The 23,397-nt window shown below is 43.1% G+C and overlaps 1 protein-coding gene across 1 annotated transcript in view; it reads right to left on the reverse strand.

Moving 5' to 3' along the window:
* Positions 1 to 23,397, reverse strand: part of lad1 (ladinin) — a 65,285-nt gene that overhangs the window by 18,144 nt on the left and 23,744 nt on the right. The window contains exons 7-9 of the mRNA XM_036989158.2: positions 22,879 to 22,922; positions 8,046 to 8,091; positions 2,755 to 2,798 (exon numbers count right to left, since the gene is read on the reverse strand). Coding sequence (XP_036845053.1) covers positions 2,755 to 2,798; positions 8,046 to 8,091; positions 22,879 to 22,922 — 134 coding nt within the window. The remainder of the gene's footprint in view (positions 1 to 2,754; positions 2,799 to 8,045; positions 8,092 to 22,878; positions 22,923 to 23,397) is intronic.

The following is a 23,397-nucleotide window of genomic DNA, read 5'->3' on the forward strand; positions in this document are numbered from 1 at the left end:
TAGGGTTACGGGTCAGGGATAAGGGTTACATTTTAGGCTAAGGGTAAGGGTTAGAGATAAGGGTTACATTTTAGGGTACGGGTTAGGGTTAGGGGTAGAGATAACGGTTACATTTTAGGGTAAGGTTAAGGGTTAGAGATAAGGGTTACATTTCAGGGTTAGGGTTAGGGTTAAATTTTAGGGAAAGGGTAAGAGTTAGGGGTTAAGGTTAGAGATAAGAGTTACATTTTAGGGTAAGGGTAAGGTTTAGGGGTTAGGGTTAGAGATAAGGGTTACATTTTAGGGTTAGGGTTAGAGATAAGGGTTACATTTTAGGGTTAGGGTTAGAGATAAGGGTTACATTTTAGGGTACGGGTTAGGGTTAGGGGTAGAGATAACGGTTACATTTTAGGGTAAGGTTAAGGGTTAGAGATAAGGGTTACATTTCAGGGTTAGGGTTAGGGTTAAATTTTAGGGAAAGGGTAAGAGTTAGGGGTTAAGGTTAGAGATAAGAGTTACATTTTAGGGTAAGGGTAAGGGTTAGGGGTTAGGGTTAGATATAAGGGTTACATTTTAGGGTAAGGGTAAGGGTTAGGGTTAGGGGTTGGGTTACATTTTAGGATAAGGGTAAGGGTTAGGGTTACATTTTAGGATAAGGGTAAGGGTTAGGGTTACGGGTCAGGGATAAGGGTTACATTTTAGGCTAAGGGTAAGGGTTACATTTTAGGGTAAGGGTACGGGTTAGGGTTAGGGGTAGAGATAACGGTTACATTTTATGGTAAGGTTAAGGGTTAGAGATAAGGGTTACATTTCGGGGTTAGGGTTAGGGGTTAGTGTTAGAGATAAGGATTACATTTTAGGGTAAGGGTAAGGCTTAGGGTTACGGGTTAGGGCTAAGGGTTACATTTTAGGGAAAGGGTAAGGGTTAGAGATTAGGGTTACATTTTAGGGTAAGGGTTAGACATAAAGGTTACATTTTAGGGTAAGAGTAAGGGTTAGGGTTAGAGATAAGGGTTACATTTTAGGGTTAGGGTTAGAGATAAGGGTTACATTTTAGGGTAAGGGTAAGGGTTAGGGGTTAGGGCTAGAGATAAGGGTTACATTTAAGGGTAAGGGGTTAGGGTTCGAGATAAGGGTTACATTTTAGGGTAAGGGTAAGGGTTAGAGATATGGGTTACATTTTAGGGTAAGGGTTAGGGTTAGGGTTAGGGTTAGAGATAAGGGTTACATTTTAGGCTAAAGGTTAGGGTTAGGGTTAGTGTTAAAGATAAGGATTACATTTTAGGGTTAGAGTTAGGGGTTAGGGTTAGAGATAAGGGTTACATTTTAGGGTTAGGGTTAGGGGTTAGAGATAAGGGTTACATTTTAGGGTAAGGGTTAGGGTTAGGGTTAGAGATACGGGTTCCATTTAAGGGGTAGGGTTAGGGGTTAGGGTTAGAGATAAAGGTTACATTTTAGGGTAAGGGTAAGGGTTAGGGTTTAGGGGTTAGAGTTAGAGAAAATGGTTACATTTTAGGGTAAGGGTAAGGATTAGGGTAAGGGGTTAGGGTTAGAGATAAGGGTTCTATTTTAGGGTAAGGGTAAGGGTTAGGGATAGAGATAAGGGTTACATTTTAGGGTAAGGGTAAGGGTTAGGGGTTAGGGTTAGAGATAAGGGTTACATTTTAGGGTAAGGGTAAGTGTTAGGGTTAGAGATTAGGGTTACATTTTAGGGTTAGGGTTAGAGATAAGGGTTACATTTTAGGGTTATGGTTAGAGATAAGGGTTACATTTTAGGGTAAGGGTTAGGGGTTAGGGTTAGAGATAAGGGTTACATTTTAGGTTATGGGTAAGGGTTAGAGATAATGGTTATTTTTTAGGGTATGGGTAAGGTTAGGGGTTAGTGTTAGGGGTTAGGGTTAGGGGTTAGGGTTACATTTTAGGATAAGGGTAAGGGTTAGGGTTACATTTTAGGATAAGGGTAAGGGTTAGGGTTACGGGTCAGGGATAATGGTTACATTTTAGGGTAAGGGTTAGGGTTAGAGATAAGGGTTACATTTTAGGGTAAGGGTAAGGGTTAGGGTTACATTTTAGGGTAAGGGTAAGGGTTAGGGGTTAGGATTAGAGATAAGGGTTACATTTTAGGGTAAGGGTTAGGGATTAGGGTTAGGGGTTAGGGTTAGAGATAAGGGTTCGATTTTAGGGTAAGGGTTAGGGTTAGAGATAAGGGTTACATTTTAGGGTAAGGGTTAGGGTTACAGGTTAGGGCTAAGGGTCACATTTTAGGGTAAGGGTAAGGGTTAGGGGTTAGGGTTAGAGATAAGGGTTACATTTTAGGGTAAGGGTTAGGGATTAGGGTTAGGGGTTAGGGTTAGAGATAAGGGTTCGATTTTAGGGTAAGGGTTAGGGTTAGAGATAAGGGTTACATTTTAGGGTTAGGGGTTAGAGTTAGAGATAAGGGTTACATTTTAGGGTAAGGGTTAGGGTTACGGGTTAGGGCTAAGGGTTACATTTTAGGGTACGGGTAAGGGTTAGAGATAAGGGTTACATTTTAGGGTAAGGGTTAGGGATTAGGGTTAGGGGTTAGGGTTAGAGATAAGGGTTAGATTTTAGGGTAAGGATAAGGGTTAGGGTTAGAGATAAGGGTTACATTTTAGGATAAGGGTTAGGTTTAGGGGTAAGGGTTGGAGATATAGGTTACATTTTAGGGTAAGGGGTTACGGACAGGCATTATTATTATATTATTATATTCTTATAGTGTCAGTATAAAACATGTTAAATGTTCACCAGACTCACTTCCTTTGGAAAGGTGATGCTTTGTCCTGCTCCTCAGTTTGGTCCTGGAAAAGACAGATACTGTTATATAACTAGAATTTACAGTTTGTTTCAAAAGCTTTGGGGATAAAAGCATTTTCACAAACCTCAAAACAGATCATCAAAAAGGCAGTCGTTTCAAAACTCATTTTCAATTGACTAAGAACCACACAAAATCATACAGTCACTTTTTCACTTAATCAGTGTTTCATCTAGAAATAAGTTTCACATTGTAATACATGTTTATATAAAGGGTTAGGTTTAGGTCCAGGCCCTGTGATACATGTTTATATAAAGGGTTAGGTTTAGGTCCAGGCCCTGTGATACATGTTTATATAAAGGGTTAGGTTTAGGTCCAGGCCCTGTGATACATGTTTATATAAAGGGTTAGGGTTAGGTCCAGGCCCTGTGATACATGTTTATATAAAGGGTTAGGTTTAGGTCCAGGCCCTGTGATACATGTTTATATAAAGGGTTAGGTCCAGGCCCTGTGATACATGTTTATATAAAGTAATTCCCTTTCACAATGCAATGCTCACATTACTTTTGGTATGATTCTCTTCTCATTTGTTAAAATATATTTTACTATTACTTAATCTGACTGCTCTACAGATTTTCAAAAAAACAATGAAAATGTCTGTGAAGAAGAAACATAAAATATGGTTTAAACTGTAATGTACTATTATGATGCCTATTCTGATTTTCCTTCACAGTAAGTACAACAAAAAGCTGATTGACAAGATCAGAGATGTACTGTACGTAACAAATACATCCTTTGTTGGGATCTTTTTGATGGTGGACAAAGTTACAATGTATTCCATGTTGAGTTTGCATCCCAATATTACACTTTATGTACATCACAGAAGACTGAAAAATAACTAAACTGTTTGACATAGAAACAACAGCTTTTGTAAGTTTTTTTAATTTAAATAATCTTTCTAAATTATGAAAACTACTAATAACATTCCACCCATGAGGCAAAGTAGGGTGACTGCAGCGAAGGGTTATTTAGCAGACTTATTCAAAGCAGAGGTTGACACCTAAATTATTTTCCAATCATTTCGTTCTGAACAGAATTTCTTTAATTCCGTTCCAATGTTCCGACCAGCAAAATAAAGTTTTGAATTGGTTTGATCCCCGATAAAGTATCGGTTTATATCGTTCCTTTCTGTTCCTTTTAAAACCTCTGAATATGATGTTTTTTACATTAAATTACTTCACCAATCAGTGTGGATAAAGCAGCAAGCTATATCCTCGTTTTGAAACTACAAGTGAATACCGCAACAAATACAATTTTATTTGTCACCTGCGTCGAATACAACAATACCGTGAAATTATTACTTACAAGCCCTTAACCAACAATGCAGTTTTAATAAAATAGAGTTAAGAAAATATGAATTAATTAAACTAAAGTTTAAAAAATGAACACAATAAAATAACAATATCGAGGCGATATACAGGGGGTACGGGTACGGGTTAGGGGTTAGGGTACGGGTTAGGGGTTAGGGTTAGGGTTAGGGTACGGGTACGGGTTAGGGGTTAGGGGTTAGGGTACGGGTTAGGGGTTAGGGTACGGGTACGGGTTAGGGGTTAGGGTTAGGGGTTAGGGTACGGGTACGGGTTAGGCGTTAGGGTTAGGGGTTAGGGTTAGGGGTTAGGGTTAGGGTTAGGGTACGGGTACGGGTACCGCGTCAATGTACCGGTTAGTCGAGGTAATTTGTACTTGTAGGTAGGGGTAAAGTGACTATGCATAGATAATAAGCAGTGAGTAGCAGCAGTAGTGTAAAAACAAAGGGTGGGGGGGCAATGCAAATAGTCCAGGTGGCCATTTGATCAGCAGTCTTAAGGCTTGGAGGTAGAAGCTGTTAAGGAGCCTGTTGGACCTAGACTTGGCACTCCGGTACAGCAGAGAGAACAGTTTATGACTTGGGAGTCTTTGATAATTCTTGGGGCCTTCCTATAGACGTAGAGTATAGAGTTCCTGGATGGCAGGAAGCTTGGCCCCATGATGTACTGGGCCGTAGGTACTACCCTCTGCAGGAACTTACAGTCGGATGCTGAGCAGTTGCAATGCCAGGCGGTGATGCAACAGGTCAGGATGCTCTTGATGGTACAGCTGTAGAACTTTTTGAGGATCTGGGGACTCTTACAAAATCTTTTCATTTCCTGAGACTGACATTTTATATTTGTTACTTTACCCATACCTACATGTGTTACTTTACCCCTACCTACATTTGTTACTTTACCCCTACCTACATTTGTTACTTTACCCATACCTACATTTGTTACTTCACCCCTACCTACATTTGTTACTTCACCCCTACCTACATTTGTTACTTCACCCCTACCTACATTTGTTACTTCACCCCTACCTACATTTGTTACTTCACCCCTACCTACATTTGTTACTTCACCCCTACCTACATTTGTTACTTCACCCCTACCTACATTTGTTACTTTACCCCTACCTACATTTGTTACTTCACCCCTACCTACATTTGTTACTTTACCCCTACCTACATTTGTTACATGTAAAAAAAAAAAAAAAAAAAGGTAAAGTGACTATAGATAACTGTCTTGATATGTTTGCACCATGATAGTTTGTTGGTGATGTGGACACCAAGGAACTTTGAACTTTTGATCTGCACCACCTGTTCGACCCTCCTTTTCCTGTAGTCCACGGTCAATTCTAGCTCACATTGAGGGAGAGGTTGTTGTCTTGGCACCACACTGCCAGGTCTCTGACCTCCTCCCTATAGGCTGTCTCATTGTTGTCGGTGTTCAGGCCTACCACTGTTGTGTCGTCAGCAAACTTAATGAGAGTGTTGGAGTCGTGCTTGGCCACGCAGTCGTGGATTAATAGTTGGATGGGCTATTTACAGATGGGCTATGTACAGGTGCAGTAATCTGTGAGCTGCTCTGACAGCTGGTGCTTAAAGCTAGTGAGGGAGATATGAGTCTCCAGCTTCAGTGATTTTTGCAGTGCGTTACCGTCATTGGCAGCAGAGAACTGGAAGGAAAGGTGGCCAAAGGAGGAATTGGCTTTGGGGGTGACCAGTGAAAAATACCTGCTGGAGCACGTGCTATGGGTGGGTGCTGCTATGGTGACCAGTGAGACAAGTCAGTTAATTAAGAACTAATTCTTATTTACAATGACGGCCTACCCCAGCTAAACCCTAACCTGGATGAACCTTGGCCAAGTGTTGCTATGCTTTATCTTGGCCAGGTCGCAATAAATAAAGGTGAATAAATAAAGGTGAAATAAATAAAGGTGAAATAAATAAAATATATATAAAAAAAGGGAGTACAGGAGGGGACTAAGCATTACCCCTGAGGGGCCCCAGTATATATATATTTTTAAATGTAACCTTTATTTAACCAGGTAGGCTATTTGAGAACAAGTTCTCATTTACAACTGTGACCTGGCCAAGATAAAGCAAAGCAGTGTGACACAAACAACAACACAGAGTTACACATGGAATAAACAAACACAGTCAATAATACAGTAGAAAAAGTATATATACAGTGAGTGCAAATGAGGTAAGATAAGAGAGGTAAGGCTATAAATAGGCCATGGTGCCGAAGTAATTACAATATAGCAATTAAATACTGGAATGGTAGATGTGCAGAAGATGAATGTGCAAATATGCTATGCAATTGCGTGAGAAAACTGAGCGGGGCCAGACGGATTACCGGGACGTGCACTCAGAGCATGCATTGACCGACTGGCAAGTGTCTTCACTGATATTTTCAACCTCTCCCTGACCGAGTCTGTAATACCAACATGTTTCAAGCAGACCACAATAGTCCATGTGCCCAAGAAAGCGAAGGTAACCATCTTAAATGACTAGCACTTATGTCGGTAGCCATGAAGTGCTTTGAAAGGCTGGTCATAGACCCACTCCAATTTGCAGACCGCCCCAACAGATCAACAGATGGCGCAATCCCAATTGCACTCCACACTGCCCTTTCTCACCTGGACAAAAGGGACACCTATGTGAGAATGCTATTCATTGACTACAACTCAGCATTCAACACCATAGTGCCCTCAAAGCACATCACTAAGCTGAAGACCCTGGGACTAAACCCCTCCCTCTGCAACTAGATCCTGGACTTCCTGATGCCCCCAGGTAGTAAAGGTAGAAAAACAATATCTGCTCATCCTCCGGTCTAAGGCATCTCAGTGGGACAACCGAGTGCTGAGGACCAGGCAGTAAGCAGGTTTGGTAGCCTACTAATGACCATCAGCAGCATCAGAGCTTGGAGAAGCCTAATTACAGTGACTAAACAGTCACATGGGATTTGACTGCCATCATGACTGGCAGTAATACGGTCACTGTAACAGCCCTAGTCCACCCCATTGGGTATCTCACCGCACGGATTAAAGGTACATTTACATTCTAAAACTTCTGACAGACAATGTCATACTTTTGGACATTATAGCACTCCCAGAAGGCATGAACTGTTGAGTCCTTTTTTTATTTACATTTAAGACATGACTCTTCTGCTGTGCTGTCGAATTTGTGAATTTTGTCTCTTGTATAATTAGTTTATACTGGATTAAGCTTACAGTTTTAATAACTGTAATTTCATTAGTTATGTTCCAAAACTCCCTCCATCTTGTGCCTATATCAGTTATTTTTAAGTCTTGATTCCAGTACTTCATATTTTTTTATACGAGATGATCAGTTGGATAGGCTTTCTGCAAGGTTTTGTATGTCTTACCAATCATATGAGTGTATTTTTCAGAGTAAATAGGATTCCCTCAACATCGCTCTGATGTCCAAAAGCTTTCTGGATGAAATTGTATGATATAAAACACAGAAGTTGCATATATTTTAATATATTCTGTAATTTGCAGTGCTGTACCATTTTACATTCAAAGGACAATTTTGAAATGTTAGATTATTTTGCTATTGGATTAACTGGTTGTTAAAATAACTAAATTGAGAAGATTATTATGATGTTTTGGTGATTAAATCAATGTCTAATGGTATTTCACAGTAAATGTATATTTTGGATTAATGGTTATGTGGTGAAATATGTTTTCAAGGCAACAAAAAACTAGGCATGTTTTGCCTAGTTAAATAAAGGTTAAATATATATTTTTTAATTCAAACAAAATTAGTGCACAATATGAGACATTTCAGGTGTTACCAGGTAGGCGTTTTGTACGAATAGTTTAAAAAAAAACACCACATAAACCAAAGCGATAGAAAAATCATAATTGTTATATCATAAACCCCTGACCTTTAACCCAAACTTTAACTCACCGAGCTACTGGGTTCAAACGTCTTGGAGGCCATCCGGACGCTGGCACTGAGAGAGAGAGACACAGAGAGAGATTGAGAGGTGAGAGAGAGATTGAGAGGATAGAGAGGCGAGAGATAGGGAGATAGGAGAGAGATTGAGAGAAGAGATGGAGAGGAGAGAGATGGAGATAGAGAGATATAAAGGATAGAAGAGAGATTGAAAGGATAGAGGAGAGATTAAGAGGAGAGAGAGATTGAGAGGAGAGAGAGATTGAGAGGAGAGAGAGATTGAGAGGAGAGAGAGAGATTGAGAGGAGAGAGAGAGAGATAGAGGAGAGAGAGAGAGATAGAGAGAGATTGAGAGGAGAGCGATAGAGAGAGATTGAGTGGAAAGAGATAGAGAGATTGAAAGGAGAGGGAGAGAGATAGAGAGGAGAGAGAGATTGAAAGACGAAGTTGGATAAAACAAAAGATAATTGATCATCAAACATAACAGCCATGATGTAGCAAGGATCACAGTCAGTATGTTAGAGCTCTGCTACCCGACCAGAACCCGAGATTATACATTGGTTTAGCGCAGGGTAGGGCCTGTTTTTCATCAATATCTGGTTTGGTTTATTAATTCGACCATTTTAAAAACAAGCACACATAGAACTTGAAAAAGACACATGCACATGAGTACAATCATTGAGGATAACACACAAATTCTGGGACTTATTTCCATTGCGGTCCTCTTGAGACAAGATGGCTAGGCAAGATCCAACACAGAGAGATTATAAAACATAAAAACAAAGAAGAACATCTATCTCATCATTGCAGTTTCATCGTAAGAAAGTACCTTTTCCAGCATTACTCCTGAACCTGTATCAGCACATATTATCAAGACCTGATCTGGTCATCCATAACATGGAACATGACATAATATAGAACACTAATAGACAAGAACAGCTCAAGGACAGAACTACATCAACGTAAAAACGACACACATAGACTACATATCAATACACACCAACTACAGTATCTAGGTCAAATAGGGGAGAAGCATTTTGCCGTAATATTGTTACAAGCCCTTAACCAACAAAGTTGAGAAGTTTTAAGAAAAAAAAAAGTGTTAAGTACTTATTATTATTATTCTGACATTTCGCATTCTTAAAATAAAGTGGTGATCCTAACTGACCTAAAACAGGGGATTTTTACTTGGATTAAATGTCAGGAATTGTGAAAAACTGAGTTTAAACGTATTTGGCTAAAGTGCATGTAAACTTCCGACTTCAACTGTATATACAGGGGGTACCGGTACAGAGTCAATGTGCGGGGGCACTGGTTAGTCGAAGTCATTGAGCTAATATTTACATGTAGCTAGAGTTAAAGTGACTATGCTTAGAGAGTAGCAGCAGTGAAAAAGGTGGGTCTGGGTAGCCCTTTGATTAGTTGTTCAGGAGTCTTATGGCTTGGGGGAAGAAGCTGTTAAGAAGCCTTTTGGACCTAGACTCGGAGCTCCGGTACCACTTGTCGTGCGATAGCAGAGAGGACAGTCTATGACTAGGAATAGGCTTTGTCGTGTCCTCTTCATGACTGTCTTAGTAGTGTGTTTGAAACAAGATAGTTTGTTGGTGATGTGGACACCAAGGGACTTGAAGCTCTCAACCTGCTCCACTGCAGCCCAGTCGATGAGAATGGGGGCGTGTTCGGTCCTCCTTTTCCTGTAGTCCACAATCATCTCCTTAGTCTTGATTACGTTGAGGAAGAGGTTGTTGTCCTGGCACCACACGGCCAGGTCTCTGACCTCCTCCCTACATGCTGTCTCATCGTTGTTGGTGATCAGGCCTCCCGCTGTTGTGTCATTGTTAAACTTGATGATGGTGTTGGAGTCGTGTCTGGCCATGCAGTCATGAGTGAACAGGGAGTACAGGAGGGGACTGAGCACGCACCCCTGAAGGGCCCCCTTGTTGAGGATCAGCGTGGTGGATGTTTTGTTAACTACCCTTACCACCTACGGGCGGCCCATCAGGAGATCCAGGATCCAGTTGCAGAGGTGTTTAGTCGAGAGGGTCCTTAGCTTAGTGATGAGCTTTGAGGGCACTATGGTGTTGAACGCTGAGCTGTAGCCAATGAATAGCATTGTCACATAGGTGTTCCTTTTGGAAAGGGCAGTATTGAGTGCAATAGAGATTGGATCATCTGTGGATCTGTTGGGGCGGTATGCAAATAGGAGTGGGTCTAAAGTGTCGGTTTTAGCCAGCCGGCTAATTTTAACCGCAGTCCCTGGGCAGGTTATAAAAAACAATTACAATATAGACAATCATTGAGCAGTGAGCACATGCAGAGCAACATAGGACAAGCAAGACATAGCATACAGACAGAGCAACATAGGACAAGCAAGACGTAGCATACAGACAGAGCAACATAGAACAAAAAGCAGCCTGTAGTCTGTAATAGTTTGCAAGCCCTGCCACATCCGACGAGCGTTGGAACCGGTGTAGTATCAATCTTAGTCCTGTATTAATGCTTTGCCTGTTTGATGGTTCGTCGAAGGACATAGCAGGATTTCTTGTAAGCTTCCGGGTTAGAGTCCAGTAGAAAGCAGCAGCTCCACCCTTTAGCTCAGTGCAGATGTTGCTTATAATCCATGGCTTCTGGTTGGGGTATGTATTCGTGGTCACTGTGGGGACGACATCATTGATGCACTTATTGATGAAGCCTGTGTTGTACTCCTCAATGCCATCGGAAGAATCCTGGAACATATTCCAGTCTGTGCTAGCAAAACAGTTCTGTAGCTTAGTATCTGCTTCATCTGACCACTTTCTTGTCGACCGAGTCACTGGTGCTTCCGGCTTTAGATTTTGTTCGTAAGCAGGAATCAGAAGAAAATAATTAGTCAGATTTGCCAAATGGAGGGCGATGGAGAGATTTGTACGCATCTCTGTATGTTGAGTAAAAGTGGTCTAGAATTTTTTTCCATCTGGTTGCACATTTAACATGCTAGTAGAAATTAGGTAAAAACGAGTTTCCCTACATTAAAGTCCCAGGCCACAACGAGCGCCGCCTATGGGCTCCCAAGTGGTGCAGCGGTCTAAGGCACTGCATCACAGTGCACGCTTTTCATCCGGACATCAAAATAATGCCCCCTATCCCAAACAAGGTCAACTCCCTGGCCACTAGGAGTGCTGCCTCTGGATGAGCGCTTTCCTGTTTGCTTATGGCCGTATACAGCTCATTGAGTGCGGTCTTAGAGCTAGCATCGGTTTGAAAAATACAGATGAAAACTCTCTCGGTAAATATTGTGGTCTACAGCTTATCAAGAGATACTCAACCTCAGGTGAGCAAAAACTCAAGACTTCCTTAGATTTCATGCACCAGCTGTTGTTTACAAATATACACTGCTCAAAAAAATAAAGGGAACACTAAAATAACACATCCTAGATCTGAATGAATGAAATATTCTTATTAAATACTTTTTTCTTTACATAGTAGAATGTGCAGACAACAAAATCACACAAAAATTATCAATGGAAATCAAATGTATCAACCCATGGAAGTCACGCTGATCCAACTTTGATATAATGTCCTTAAAACAAGTCAAAATGAGGCTCAGTGGTGTGTGTGGCCTCCACGTGCCTGTATGACCTCCCTACAACGCCTGGGCATGCTCCTGATGAGGTGGCGGATGGTCTCCTGAGGGATCTTCTCCCAGACCTGGACTAAAGCATCCGCCAACTCCTGGACAGTCTGTGGTGCAACGTGGCGCTGGTGGATGGAGTGAGACATGATGTCCCAGATGTGCGGATTCAGGTCTGGGGAACGGGCGGGCCAGTCCATAGAATCAATGCCTTCCTCTTGCAGCAACTGCTGACACACTCCAGCCACATTTTATTTTTTTATTTTATTTTACCTTTATTTAACCAGGCAAGTCAGTAAGAACAAATTCTTATTTTCAATGACGGCCTGGGAACAGTGGGTTAACTGCCTGTTCAGGGGCAGAACGACAGATTTGTACCTTGTCAGCTCGGGGGTTTGAACTCACAACCTTCCGGTTACTAGTCCAACGCTCTAACCACTAGGCTACCCTGCCGCCCCAAAGCCACATGAGGTCTAGCACTGTCTTGCATTAGGAGGAACCCAGGGCCAACCGCACCAGCATATGGTTTCACAAGGGGTTTGAGGATCTCATCTCGGTACCTAATTGCAGTCAGGCTACCTCCGGCGAGCACATGGAGGGCTGTGCGGCCCCCCAAAGAAATGCCACCCCACACCATGACTGACCCACCGCCAAATCAGTCATGCTGGAGGATGGTGCAGGCAGCAGAACGTTCTCCACGGCGTCTCAAGACTCTGTCACATCTGTCACATGCTCAGTGTGAACCTGCTTTTATCTGTGAAGAGCACAGTGGCGAACTTGCCAATCTTGGTGTTCTCTAGCAAATGCCAAACGTCCTGCACGGTGTTGGGCTGTAAGCACAACCCCCACCTGTGGACGTCGGGTCCTCATACCATCCTCATGGAGTCTGTTTCTGACCGTTTGTGCAGACACATGCACATTTGTGGCGTGCTGGAGGTCATTTTGCAGGGCTCTGGCAGTGCTCCCCTCCTGCTCCTCCTTGCACAAAGGTGGAGGTAGCGGTCCTGCTGCTGGGTTGTCGTCGTTCAGCCACGACTCGGTGAAACATAAGATATTACAGTTTTTAATGTCCCGTTGGTAGTAATCGTAGTTTGTCTATTTTATTATCGATTGATTGTACATAATAGGACCGATGGTCCTTGCAGACTTGTTTTCGAGTTGCTGTGCGTTTTGTTGCCAACCTGTTTTGCTACCTGACAACTTTACGGTTTTTACTTTTTAATTATTTTTTTCCTCAACTTTTTCACTCCAGACACTTTATCTGGACACGATTCGTCAGGACCTCCAACAGCCGAAGCTAAGTAGTAACATTAACATGATGCCTTTTAATTGCAGTCGCTGTGCTACAAGCCCAGCTTCAGACGCAATCGTTAGGCAAGGGTAATTTCCGTGTAGGAAAGGATGAAACAGCGTCTGTGCCACCAGTAAGTACAGATAGTAGTATAAATCCCCTGGCACAGTCCCCGCAGCCGGACAACTTTCTCACGGTTTCTGGAAGGAAATGCTGTAGGAACGCTCAACCGGTGTCGCTCATTCAGCCGACAGAAACTTTCAACCGGTTTTCCCCATTAAGCAGCGGGTCGGAGTCAGAGGCCGAGTCTGAGACGCCGAAGCTTCCCACCATTAGCTCTGACAAATTGAAAACTAGTCATTGGCGACTCCATTACCCGCAGTATTAGACTTAAAACGAATCATCCAGCGATCACCAGGGGGCAGGGCTACCGACGTTAAGGCTAATCTGAAGATGGTGCTGGCTAAAGCTAAAACTGGCGAGTGTAGAGAGTATAGAGATATTGTTATCCACGTCGGCACCAATGATGTTAGGATGAAACAGTCAGAGAACACCAAGAGCAACATAGCTTCTGCGTGTAAATCAGCTAGAAAGATGTGTCGGCATCGAGTAATTGTCTCAGGCCCCCTCCCAGTTAGGGGGAGTGATGAGCTCTACAGCAGAGTCTCACAACTCAATCGCTGGTTGAAAACTGTTTTCTGCCCCTCCCAAAAGATAGAATTTGTAGATAATTGGCCCTCTTTCTGGGACTCACCCACAAACAGGACCAAGCCTGACCTCCTGAGGAGTGACGGACTCCATCCTAGCTGGAGGGGTGCTCTCATCTTATCTACCAACATAGACAGGGCTCTAACTCCTCTAGCTCCACAATGAAATAGGGTGCAGGCCAGGCAGCAGGCTGTTAGCCAGCCTGCCAGCATAGTGGAGTCTGCCACTAGCACAGTCAGTGTAGTCAGCTCAGCTATCACCATTGAGACCGTGTCTGTGCCTCGAACTAGGTTGGGCAAAACTAAACATGGCGGTGTTCGCCTTAGCAATCTCACTAGGATAAAGACCACCTCCATTCCTGTCATTATTGAAAGAGATCATGATACCTCACATCTCAAAATAGGGCTACTTAATGTTAGATCCCTTACTTCAAAGGCAATTATAGTCAATGAACTAATCACTGATCATAATCTTGATGTGATTGGCCTGACTGAAACATGGCTTAAGCCTGATGAATTTACTGTGTTAAATGAGGCCTCACCTCCTGGCTACACTAGTGACCATATCCCCCGTGCATCTCGCAAAGGCGGAGGTGTTGCTAACATTTACGATAGCAAATTTCAATTTACAAAAAAAAAAATGACGTTTTCGTCTTTTGAGCTTCTAGTCATGAAATCTATGCAGCCTACTAATCACTTTTTATAGCTACTGTTTACAGGCCTCCTGGGCCATATACAGCGTTCCTCACTGAGTTCCCTGAATTCCTATCGGACCTTGTAGTCATAGCAGATAATATTCTAATCTTTGGTGACTTTAATATTCACATGGAAAAGTCCACAGACCCACTCCAAAAGGCTTTCATCGACTCAGTGGGTTTTGTCCAACATGTCTCTGGACCCACTCACTGTCACAGTCATACGCTGGACCTAGTTTTGTCCCATGGAATAAATGTTGTGGATCTTAATGTTTTTCCTCATAATCCTGGACTATCGGACCACCATTTTATTACGTTTGCAATTGCAACAAATAATCTGCTCAGACCCCAACCAAGGAACATCAAAAGTCGTGCTATAAATTCACAGACAACACAAAGATTCCTTGATGTCCTTCCAGATTCCCTCTGTCTACCCAAGGACGCCAGAGGACAAAAATCAGTTAACCACCTAACTGAGAAACTCAATTTAACCTTGCGCAATACCCTAGATGCAGTTGCACCTCTAAAAACTAGAAACATTTCTCATAAGAGACTAGCTCCCTGGTACACAGAAAATACCCGAAATTGGAACGGAAATGGCGCCACACCAAACTGGAAGTCTTCCGACTAGCTTGGAAAGACAGTACTGTGCAGTACCGAAGAGCCCTTACTGCTGCTCGATCATCCTATTTTTCTAACTTAATTGAGGAAAATAAGAACAATCCGAAATTCCTTTTTGATACTGTCGCATAGCTAACTAAAAAGCAGCATTCCCCAAGAGAGGATGACTTTCACTTTAGCAGTGATAAATTCATGAACTTCTTTGAGGAAAATATTATGATTATTAGAAAGCAAATTACGGACTCCTCTTTAATTCTGCGTATTCCTTCAAAGCTCAGTTGTCCTGAGTCTGCACAACTCTGCCAGGACCTAGGATCAAGAGAGACGCTCAAGTGTTTTAGTACTATATCTCTTGACACAATGATGAAAATAATCATGGCCTCTAAACCTTCAAGCTGCATACTGGACCATATTCCAACTAAACTACTGAAAGAGCTGCTTCCTGTGCTTGGCCCTCCTATGTTGAATATAATAAACGGCTCTCTATCCACCGGATGTGTACCAAACTCACTAAAAGTGGCAGTAATAAAGCCTCTCTTGAAAAAGCCAAACCTTGACCCAGAAAATATAAAAAACTATCGGCCTATATCGAATCTTCCATTCCTCTCAAAAATTTTAGAAAAGGCTGTTGCCCAGCAACTCACTGCCTTCCTGAAGACAAACAATGTATACGAAATGCTTCAGTCTGGTTTTAGACCCCATCATAGCACTGAGACGGCACTTGTGAAGGTGGTAAATGACATTTTAATGGCATCGGACCGAGGCTCTGCATCTGTCCTCGTGCTCCTAGACCTTAGTGCTGCTTTTGATACCATCGATCACCACATTATTTTGGAGAGATTGGAAACCCAAATTGGTCTACACGGACAAGTTCTGGCCTGGTTTAGATCTTATCTGTCGGAAAGATATCAGTTTGTCTCTGTGAATGGTTTGTCCTCTGACAAATCAACTGTACATTTCGGTGTCCCTCAAGGTTCCGTTTTAGGACCACTATTGTTTTCACTATATATTTTACCTCTTGGGGATGTTATTCGAAAACATAATGTTAACTTTCACTGCTATGCGGATGACACACAGCTGTACATTTCAATGAAACATGGTGAAGCCCCAAAATTGCCCTTGCTAGAAGCATGTGTTTCAGACATAAGGAAGTGGATGCCTGCAAACGTTCTACTTTTAAACTGTTCTAGGTCCCAAGAAACAAAGAGATCTTCTGTTGAATCTGACAATTAATCTTAACGGTTGTACAGTCGTCTCAAATAAAACTGTGAAGGACCTCGGCGTTACTCTGGACCCTGATCTCTCTTTTGAAGAACATATCAAGACCATTTCAAGGACAGCTTTTTTCCATCTACGTAACATTGCAAAAATCAGAAACTTTCTGTCCAAAAATGATGCAGAAAAATAATCCATGCTTTTGTCACTTCTAGGTTAGACTACTGCAATGCTCTACTTTCTGGCTACCCGGATAAAGCACTAAATAAACTTCAGTTAGTGCTAAATACGGCTGCTAGAATCCTGACTAGAACCAAAAAATTGGATCATATTACTCCAGTGCTAGCCTCTCTACACTGGCTTCCTGTCAAAGCAAGGGCTGATTTCAAGGTTTTACTGCTAACCTACAAAGCATTACATGGGCTTGCTCCTACCTATCTTTCCGATTTGGTCCTGCCGTACATACCTACACGTACACTACGGTCACAAGACACAGGCCTCCTAATTGTCCCTAGAATTTCTAAGCAAACAGCTGGAGGCAGGGCTTTCTCCTATAGAGCTCCATTTTTATGGAACGGTCTGCCTACCCATGTCAGAGACGCAAACTCGGTCTCAACCTTTAAGTCTTTACTGAAGACTCATCTCTTCAGTGGGTCATATGATTGAGTGTAGTCTGGCCCAGGAGTGGGAAGGTGAACGGAAAGGCTCTGGAGCAACGAACCGCCCTTGCTGTCTCTGCCTGGCCGGTTCCCCTCTTTCCACTGGGATTCTCTGCCTCTAGCCCTATTACAGGGTCTGAGTCACTGGCTTACTGGGGCTCTCTCATGCCGTCCCTGGAGGGGGTGCGTCACCTGAGTGGGTTGATTCACTGATGTGGTCATCCTGTCTGGGTTGGCGCCCCCCCCCCCCCCTCCCCTCCCCCTTGGGTTGTGCCGTGGCGGAGGTCTTTGTGGGCTATACTCAGCTTTGTCTCAGGATGGTAAGTTGGTGGTTGAAGATACCCCTCTAGTGGTGTGGGGGCTGTGTGTTTGGCAAAGTGGGTGGGGTTATATCCTTCCTGTTTGGCCCTGTCCGGGGGTGTCCCCGGATGGGGCCACAGTGTCTCCTGACCCCTCCTGTCTCAACCTCCAGTATTTATGCTGCAGTAGTTTATGTGTTGGGGGGCTAGGGTCAGTTTGTTATATCTGGAGTACTTCTCCTGTCCTATTCGGTGTCCTGTGTGAATCTAAGTGTGCGTTCTCTAATTCTCTCCTTCTCTCTTTCTTTCTCTCTCTCGGAGGACCTGAGCCCTAGGACCATGCCCCAGGACTACCTGACATGATGACTCCTTGCTGTCCCCAGTCCACCTGACCGTGCTGCTGCTCCAGTTTCAACTGTTCTGCCTTATTATTATTTGACCATGCTGGTCATTTATGAACATTTGAACATCTTGGCCATGTTCTGTTATAATCTCCACCCGGCACAGCCAGAAGAGGACTGGCCACCCCACATAGCCTGGTTCCTCTCTAGGTTTCTTCCTAGGTTTTGGCCTTTCTAGGGAGTTTTTCCTAGCCACCGTGCTTCTACACCTGCATTGCTTGCTGTTTGGGGTTTTAGGCTGGGTTTCTGTACAGCACTTTGAGATATCAGCTGATGTACGAAGGGCTATATAAATACATTTGATTGGATTTGATTTGATTAAAGGTAGCTTACCCTCTCAGCGTCGGAATCTTACAAGGCACCAGGGCCTTCGTCCCCGTCTTTCTGCTGTGAATGATGGGGATGAAGGCCTTGTCGGGTGTCTGAAGTAAATCATTCCCTTCCTTCTAAGACTCGTTGAAGAAAAAGTATTCCTCCGGTACGGGGTGAGTAATCGCTGTCCTGATATTTAGAAGCTCTTTTCGGTCATAAGACACGGTGGCAGAAACATTATGTACAAAATAAGTTACAAATAACGTGAAAAAACATACACAATAGCACAATTGGTTACTTGATCATAAAACTTCAGCCATCTCCTTTGGCGCCATTAGGTCAACTAGGTCTTTCTTTGCAGCACTTCAATGGACAATATTAAAGAAAAAACACCAGTCTCAATGTCAACAATGAAGAGGCGACTCCAGATTGCTGGCCTTCTAGACAGCACAGAACAGAGCAAACTAGCTCTGCTAAAAAAAAAAACATATCTCATACTGGCCCAAAAAATATTAAATATTAAGATGGGAAAAATAACACAGACACTGGACAGAGGAACTCTGCCTAGAAGGCCAGTATCCCAGAGTCGCCTCTTCACTGTTGATGTTGAGACTGGTGTTTTGAAGGTGCAGCTGCCAGTTGAGGACTTGTGAGGCGTCTGTCCTCTTGCTTAGTTATGCACCGGGGCCTCCCACTTCTCTTTCTATTCTGGTTCTGTGAAGGGAGTAGTACACAGCATTGTACGAGATCTTCAGTTTTGGCAATTTCTCACAAGGAATTGCCTTCATTTCTCAGTACAAGAATAGATTGAGGAGTTTCAGAAGAAAATGCTTTGTTTCTGGCCATTTTGAACCTGTAATCGAACCCAGAAAGTCTGATGCTCCAGATACTCAACTAGTTTAAAGAAGGTTTTATTGCTTTATTGCCAGTTTTATTGCTTCTTTAACTTGTCTGGGAACAGCCCAGGAACTGGTTGAAAATATCAGGGAAGACACTTGCCAGTTGGTCAGCGCATCCTGGTACTCCATATGGCCCTGCAGCCTTGTTCCTAGCGGAATATCTCTCCAACAGCCAATGAAATTGCAGGGTGCCAAATACAAATCAACAGAAATCTCCTAAATCAAATTTCTCAAACATACAAGTATTAGGCACCATTTTAAAGACAAAATTATCGGTAATCCAGCCACAGTGTCTGATTTAAAAAATGCTTTACAGCGAAAGCTACACAAACGATTATGTTAGGTCACCACCAAGTCACAGAAAAACACAGCAGTTTTTCCAACCAAAGAGAGGTGTCACAAAAAGCACAAATATAAATCAAATTAATCACTAACCTTTGATGATCTTCATCAGATGACACTCATAAGGCTTCATGTTACACAATACATGTATGTTTTGTTCGATAAAGTGCATATTTATATCCATAAATCTCATTTTACATTGGCGTGTTATGTTCAGTTGTCCCAAAACATGCAGTGATTTTGCAGAGGTCCACATCAAATTCACAGAAATACTCATTATAAATGTTGATGAAAATTCAAGTGTTATGCATGGAACTTTAGATAAACTTCTCCTTAATGCAACCGCTGTGTCAGCCAAAATAAATATCCGCCATGTTGCGCAGTCAACATTAGTCAGAAATATAATTATAAATATTAACTTACCTTTGATGATCTTCATCAGAATGCACTCCCAGGAATCCGCGTCCCACAATACATTTTTGATTTGTTCGATAAAGTTCATCATTTATGTCCATAAACCTCCTTTTGTTTGGTAAATCGAAACGCGCGTGCAACTTCCAGCGGAAAGGTCGGACAAAAATTCCAAAAAGTTATATTACTGGTCGTAGAAACATATCAAACTATGTATAGAATCAATCTTTAGGATGTTATCATAAATGTTCTATAATGTTCCAACCGGAGAATTTCATTGTATGTAGAAAAGCAATGGAACGAGAGTTACCTCTCATGTGAATGCGTGTGACTGAGCTTGAGGCTGCTGGCAGACCTCTGACTCATTCCCCTCTCATTCAGCCCCCCTTCATAGTAGAAGCATCAAACAACGTTCTAAAGACGGTTGACATCTAGTGGAAGCCTTTGGAAGTGCAACATAACCAATATACCCACTGTGTATTCGATAGGGGCTGAGTTCAAAAACTACTAACCTCAGATTTCCCACTTCCTGCTTGGATTTTTTCTCAGGTTTTTGCCTGCCATATGAGTTCTGTTATACTCACAGACATCATTCAAACAGTTTTAGGAACTTCAGAGTGTTTCCTATCCAATACTAATAATAATATGCATATATTAGCAACTGAGGAGAGACTGAGGAGCTGAGGAGCAAGCCGTTTACTCTGGGCACCTTTCATCCAAGCTACTCAATACAGCCCCTGCAGCCATAATAAGTTAATAACCTGAACCAGACTACAGGCACTGGTTATAGTGAGAAGTTTCCTGTTGAGTGGACAGACAATAAAAACCTGTCAATATCCAGGTCCCCAAGAAAGTAGACCTCTCTGTTTACATCACATACACTATCAAGAATTTTACACATATTATTTAGAAACTGACTGTCAGCACTTGGTGACTGTCAGCACTTTAGATGAGGCAGGTGAACCTGCAACTACAACACTTCAATAACACTTGACATGAGACCTTCTCTAAGCATTACAGGGATATAGCTCTGAATATATATATTGAATATATATATTGTGGTATCCCAGGAGGTCTACCCCGGGGGATAGTAATAGAGGGGAGGTATGTGAGGCGATGTTGGCTCCCTCTGCTGGGAATACGGGAGCTGGGGACCCCGACACTGACAGCTCTAAGTGGAGGTAATTAGAATAAAGTGCTGTGGAGGCCAAATAAAAGGAGCACGGTGGCACAACGCAAGAGAGAAAGGAGAGAAGAATGGGGAGAGACCGACACCAGGCGAAAGGAGAGAAGAATGGGGAGAGACTGACACCAGGCGAAAGGAGAGAAGAATGGGGAGAGACCGACACCAGGCGAAAGGAGAGAAGAATGGGGAGAGACCGACACCAGGCGAAAGGAGAGAAGAATGGGGAGAGACCGACACCAAGCGAAAGGAGAGAAGAATGGGGAGAGACCGACACCAAGCGAAAGGAGAGAAGAATGGGGAGAGACCGACACCAGGCGAAAGGAGAGAAGAATGGGGAGAGACCGACACCAAGCGAAAGGAGAGAAGAATGGGGAGAGACCGACACCAGGCGAAAGGAGAGAAGAATGGGGAGAGACCGACACCAGGCGAAAGGAGAGAAGAATGGGGAGAGACCGACACCAGGCGAAAGGAGAGAAGAATGGGGAGAGACCGACACCAGGCGAAAGGAGAGAAGAATGGGGAGAGACCGACACCAGGCGAAAGGAGAGAAGAATGGGGAGAGACCGACACCAGGCGAAAGGAGAGAAGAATGGGGAGAGACCGACACCAGGCGAAAGGAGAGAGGAATGGGGAGAGACCGACACCAGGCGAAAGGAGAGAGGAATGGGGAGAGACCGACACCAGGTGAAAGGAGAGAAGAACGGGGAGAGACCGACACCAGGTGAAAGGAGAGAAGAAGCACCGAGCCAAACCTCAGTGATTTTCTTTGTTATGTTTATTTTCTGTCTTAGTTGTCACAACTCCAACCGAAGGTGGCTCCCCTTCCCGTTCGGGTGGCACTCGGTGGTCGTTGTCTCCGGCCTACTAGCTGCCACTGATTCTTTTCTCCTCCTCCTTATGTGTTTATTGATTACACCTGTTTTGAGTTGGTTGTATTAGTTGGGCTTATTAGTCAGCCGGCCCGCCCATTTCTTTGTGCGGGATTGATTATTGTAACCCTGGTGTTTGCATTGGATGTTTGCATTAGATGTGTTTGTGTATCTAGTGCTAGACTGTTTTCATTCCCTGTGTCTGGGACATTTGGTTTGAGCACCCAAAAGTGGGGTGGCCGTGGTTCACCGTGTGTGCATTAAAGGAGCACTTTATTGAACTCTCTGCTTTCCTGCGCCTGATTTCACCCTCACGACACCCAGTACCTTACATTAGTAAAGTTGTTTTTGTGGACTAAAAACTCCCTGTCTCTGTGTCCATTTCTGCACGCTCAACCCAACACCCCACGGTTTACCACAATATATATATATATATATATATAAATATAGCAACACACATACGCACTCCAGTCTATACTATAGATGCTGTATCCTTGTATTGCTACTGTTGTATAGTCTCAGAAATGGCTAATATATGGGTGTAATCTGATGTAAGCAAATTATTGATTTCATGAACCTTATTTCTAAGGCTACATGTATTAATATGGGCAATTTTCAGCCCTTTCCTGGGTAGCTGATCAGAGATAGACATAATAGGGAAAAGAGCAAACAAAGCAAGATAAAATATGTATGTGTATTTCCAGAACAGCTACCTTGTCCTTGAACCTCAGGAACTTGACCATTATTGGCCTGGGCCTGTCACCTGGGCCAGTAATGGGTTTTCCAGTCCTGTGGGCATGTTCCACTTCAATCTTCCTGTGGTCCATCTTCAGTTTCTCAGAGATCATTTCCCTTACTTTGTCCTCAGACTCCATTCAGGTCTCATGAGGATATTCTGCAATTCCGCTGTTCCACCTTGATTGTCCCTTGAGATAATCTGATTTCTCCGTCATTCTCATCATATATTCACATACAGAACTGATGTCCTATCTCACTGACTTACAGATTGCTGTCATCTTGCCGTTTTCCTGTTTAAACTCATTGAGCTGACGCTGGGAGAACTGCAAACTGTTCTTCAGGTCCTGGACCTCTCTGGTCAGGTCGTCCATTATTTTATTAGTTGACTCCACCAGTAGTTGGACAAAAAACGTGAAGCTATTTTGTAACAACTTCTTGTTCAACTCTTTTTGTTTGTTAAAAAAAATCCTTCACCTGTGATAGTGAGAAACCCATGGCCTTACATTTGACAGAGACAATCAGGCAATGGTAAATGTCATGGGCATGGGTAGGGCTCGGGCTTATCTCATGTGTGTGTGTGTGTCTGTTACCTCCTCTGTAAAGGCATGCTTTCCTCCTCTTTCTTCCTCAGCATCTGTGGACAGAGAGAGCATGTGTGAGGACAGAGTGAGTGTGTGTCAGTGAGGACAGAGAGTGTGTGTGTGTGTGTGTGTCAGGACAGAGTGTGTGTGTTTTTGATGGTAAAGACTGTATGTAATGTATAACCTCTTAGAACAACACCATCTTTACGTTAACCACTACTTGTAACTACGTTACAAGGTGAGAACGCACTGTTAACTCTAACCACTACCATACAGGGTGTGTACCTAGTGTTAACTCTAACCACTACCATACAGGGTGTGTACCTAGTGTTAACTCTAACCCTAACCCCTACCATACAGGGTGTGTACCTAGTGTTGACTCTAACCCTAACCCCTACCTTACAGGGTGTGTACCTAGTGTTAACTCTAACCCAAACCCCTACCATACAGGGTGTGTACCTAGTGTTAACTCTAACCCTAACCCCTACCTTACAGGGTGTGTACCTAGTGTTAACTCTAACCCCTACC

Source organism: Oncorhynchus mykiss, chromosome 9, assembly GCF_057628025.1.
Source record: "Oncorhynchus mykiss isolate SJ-2025 chromosome 9, ASM5762802v1, whole genome shotgun sequence".
Classification (NCBI taxonomy): Eukaryota; Metazoa; Chordata; class Actinopteri; order Salmoniformes; family Salmonidae; genus Oncorhynchus; species Oncorhynchus mykiss.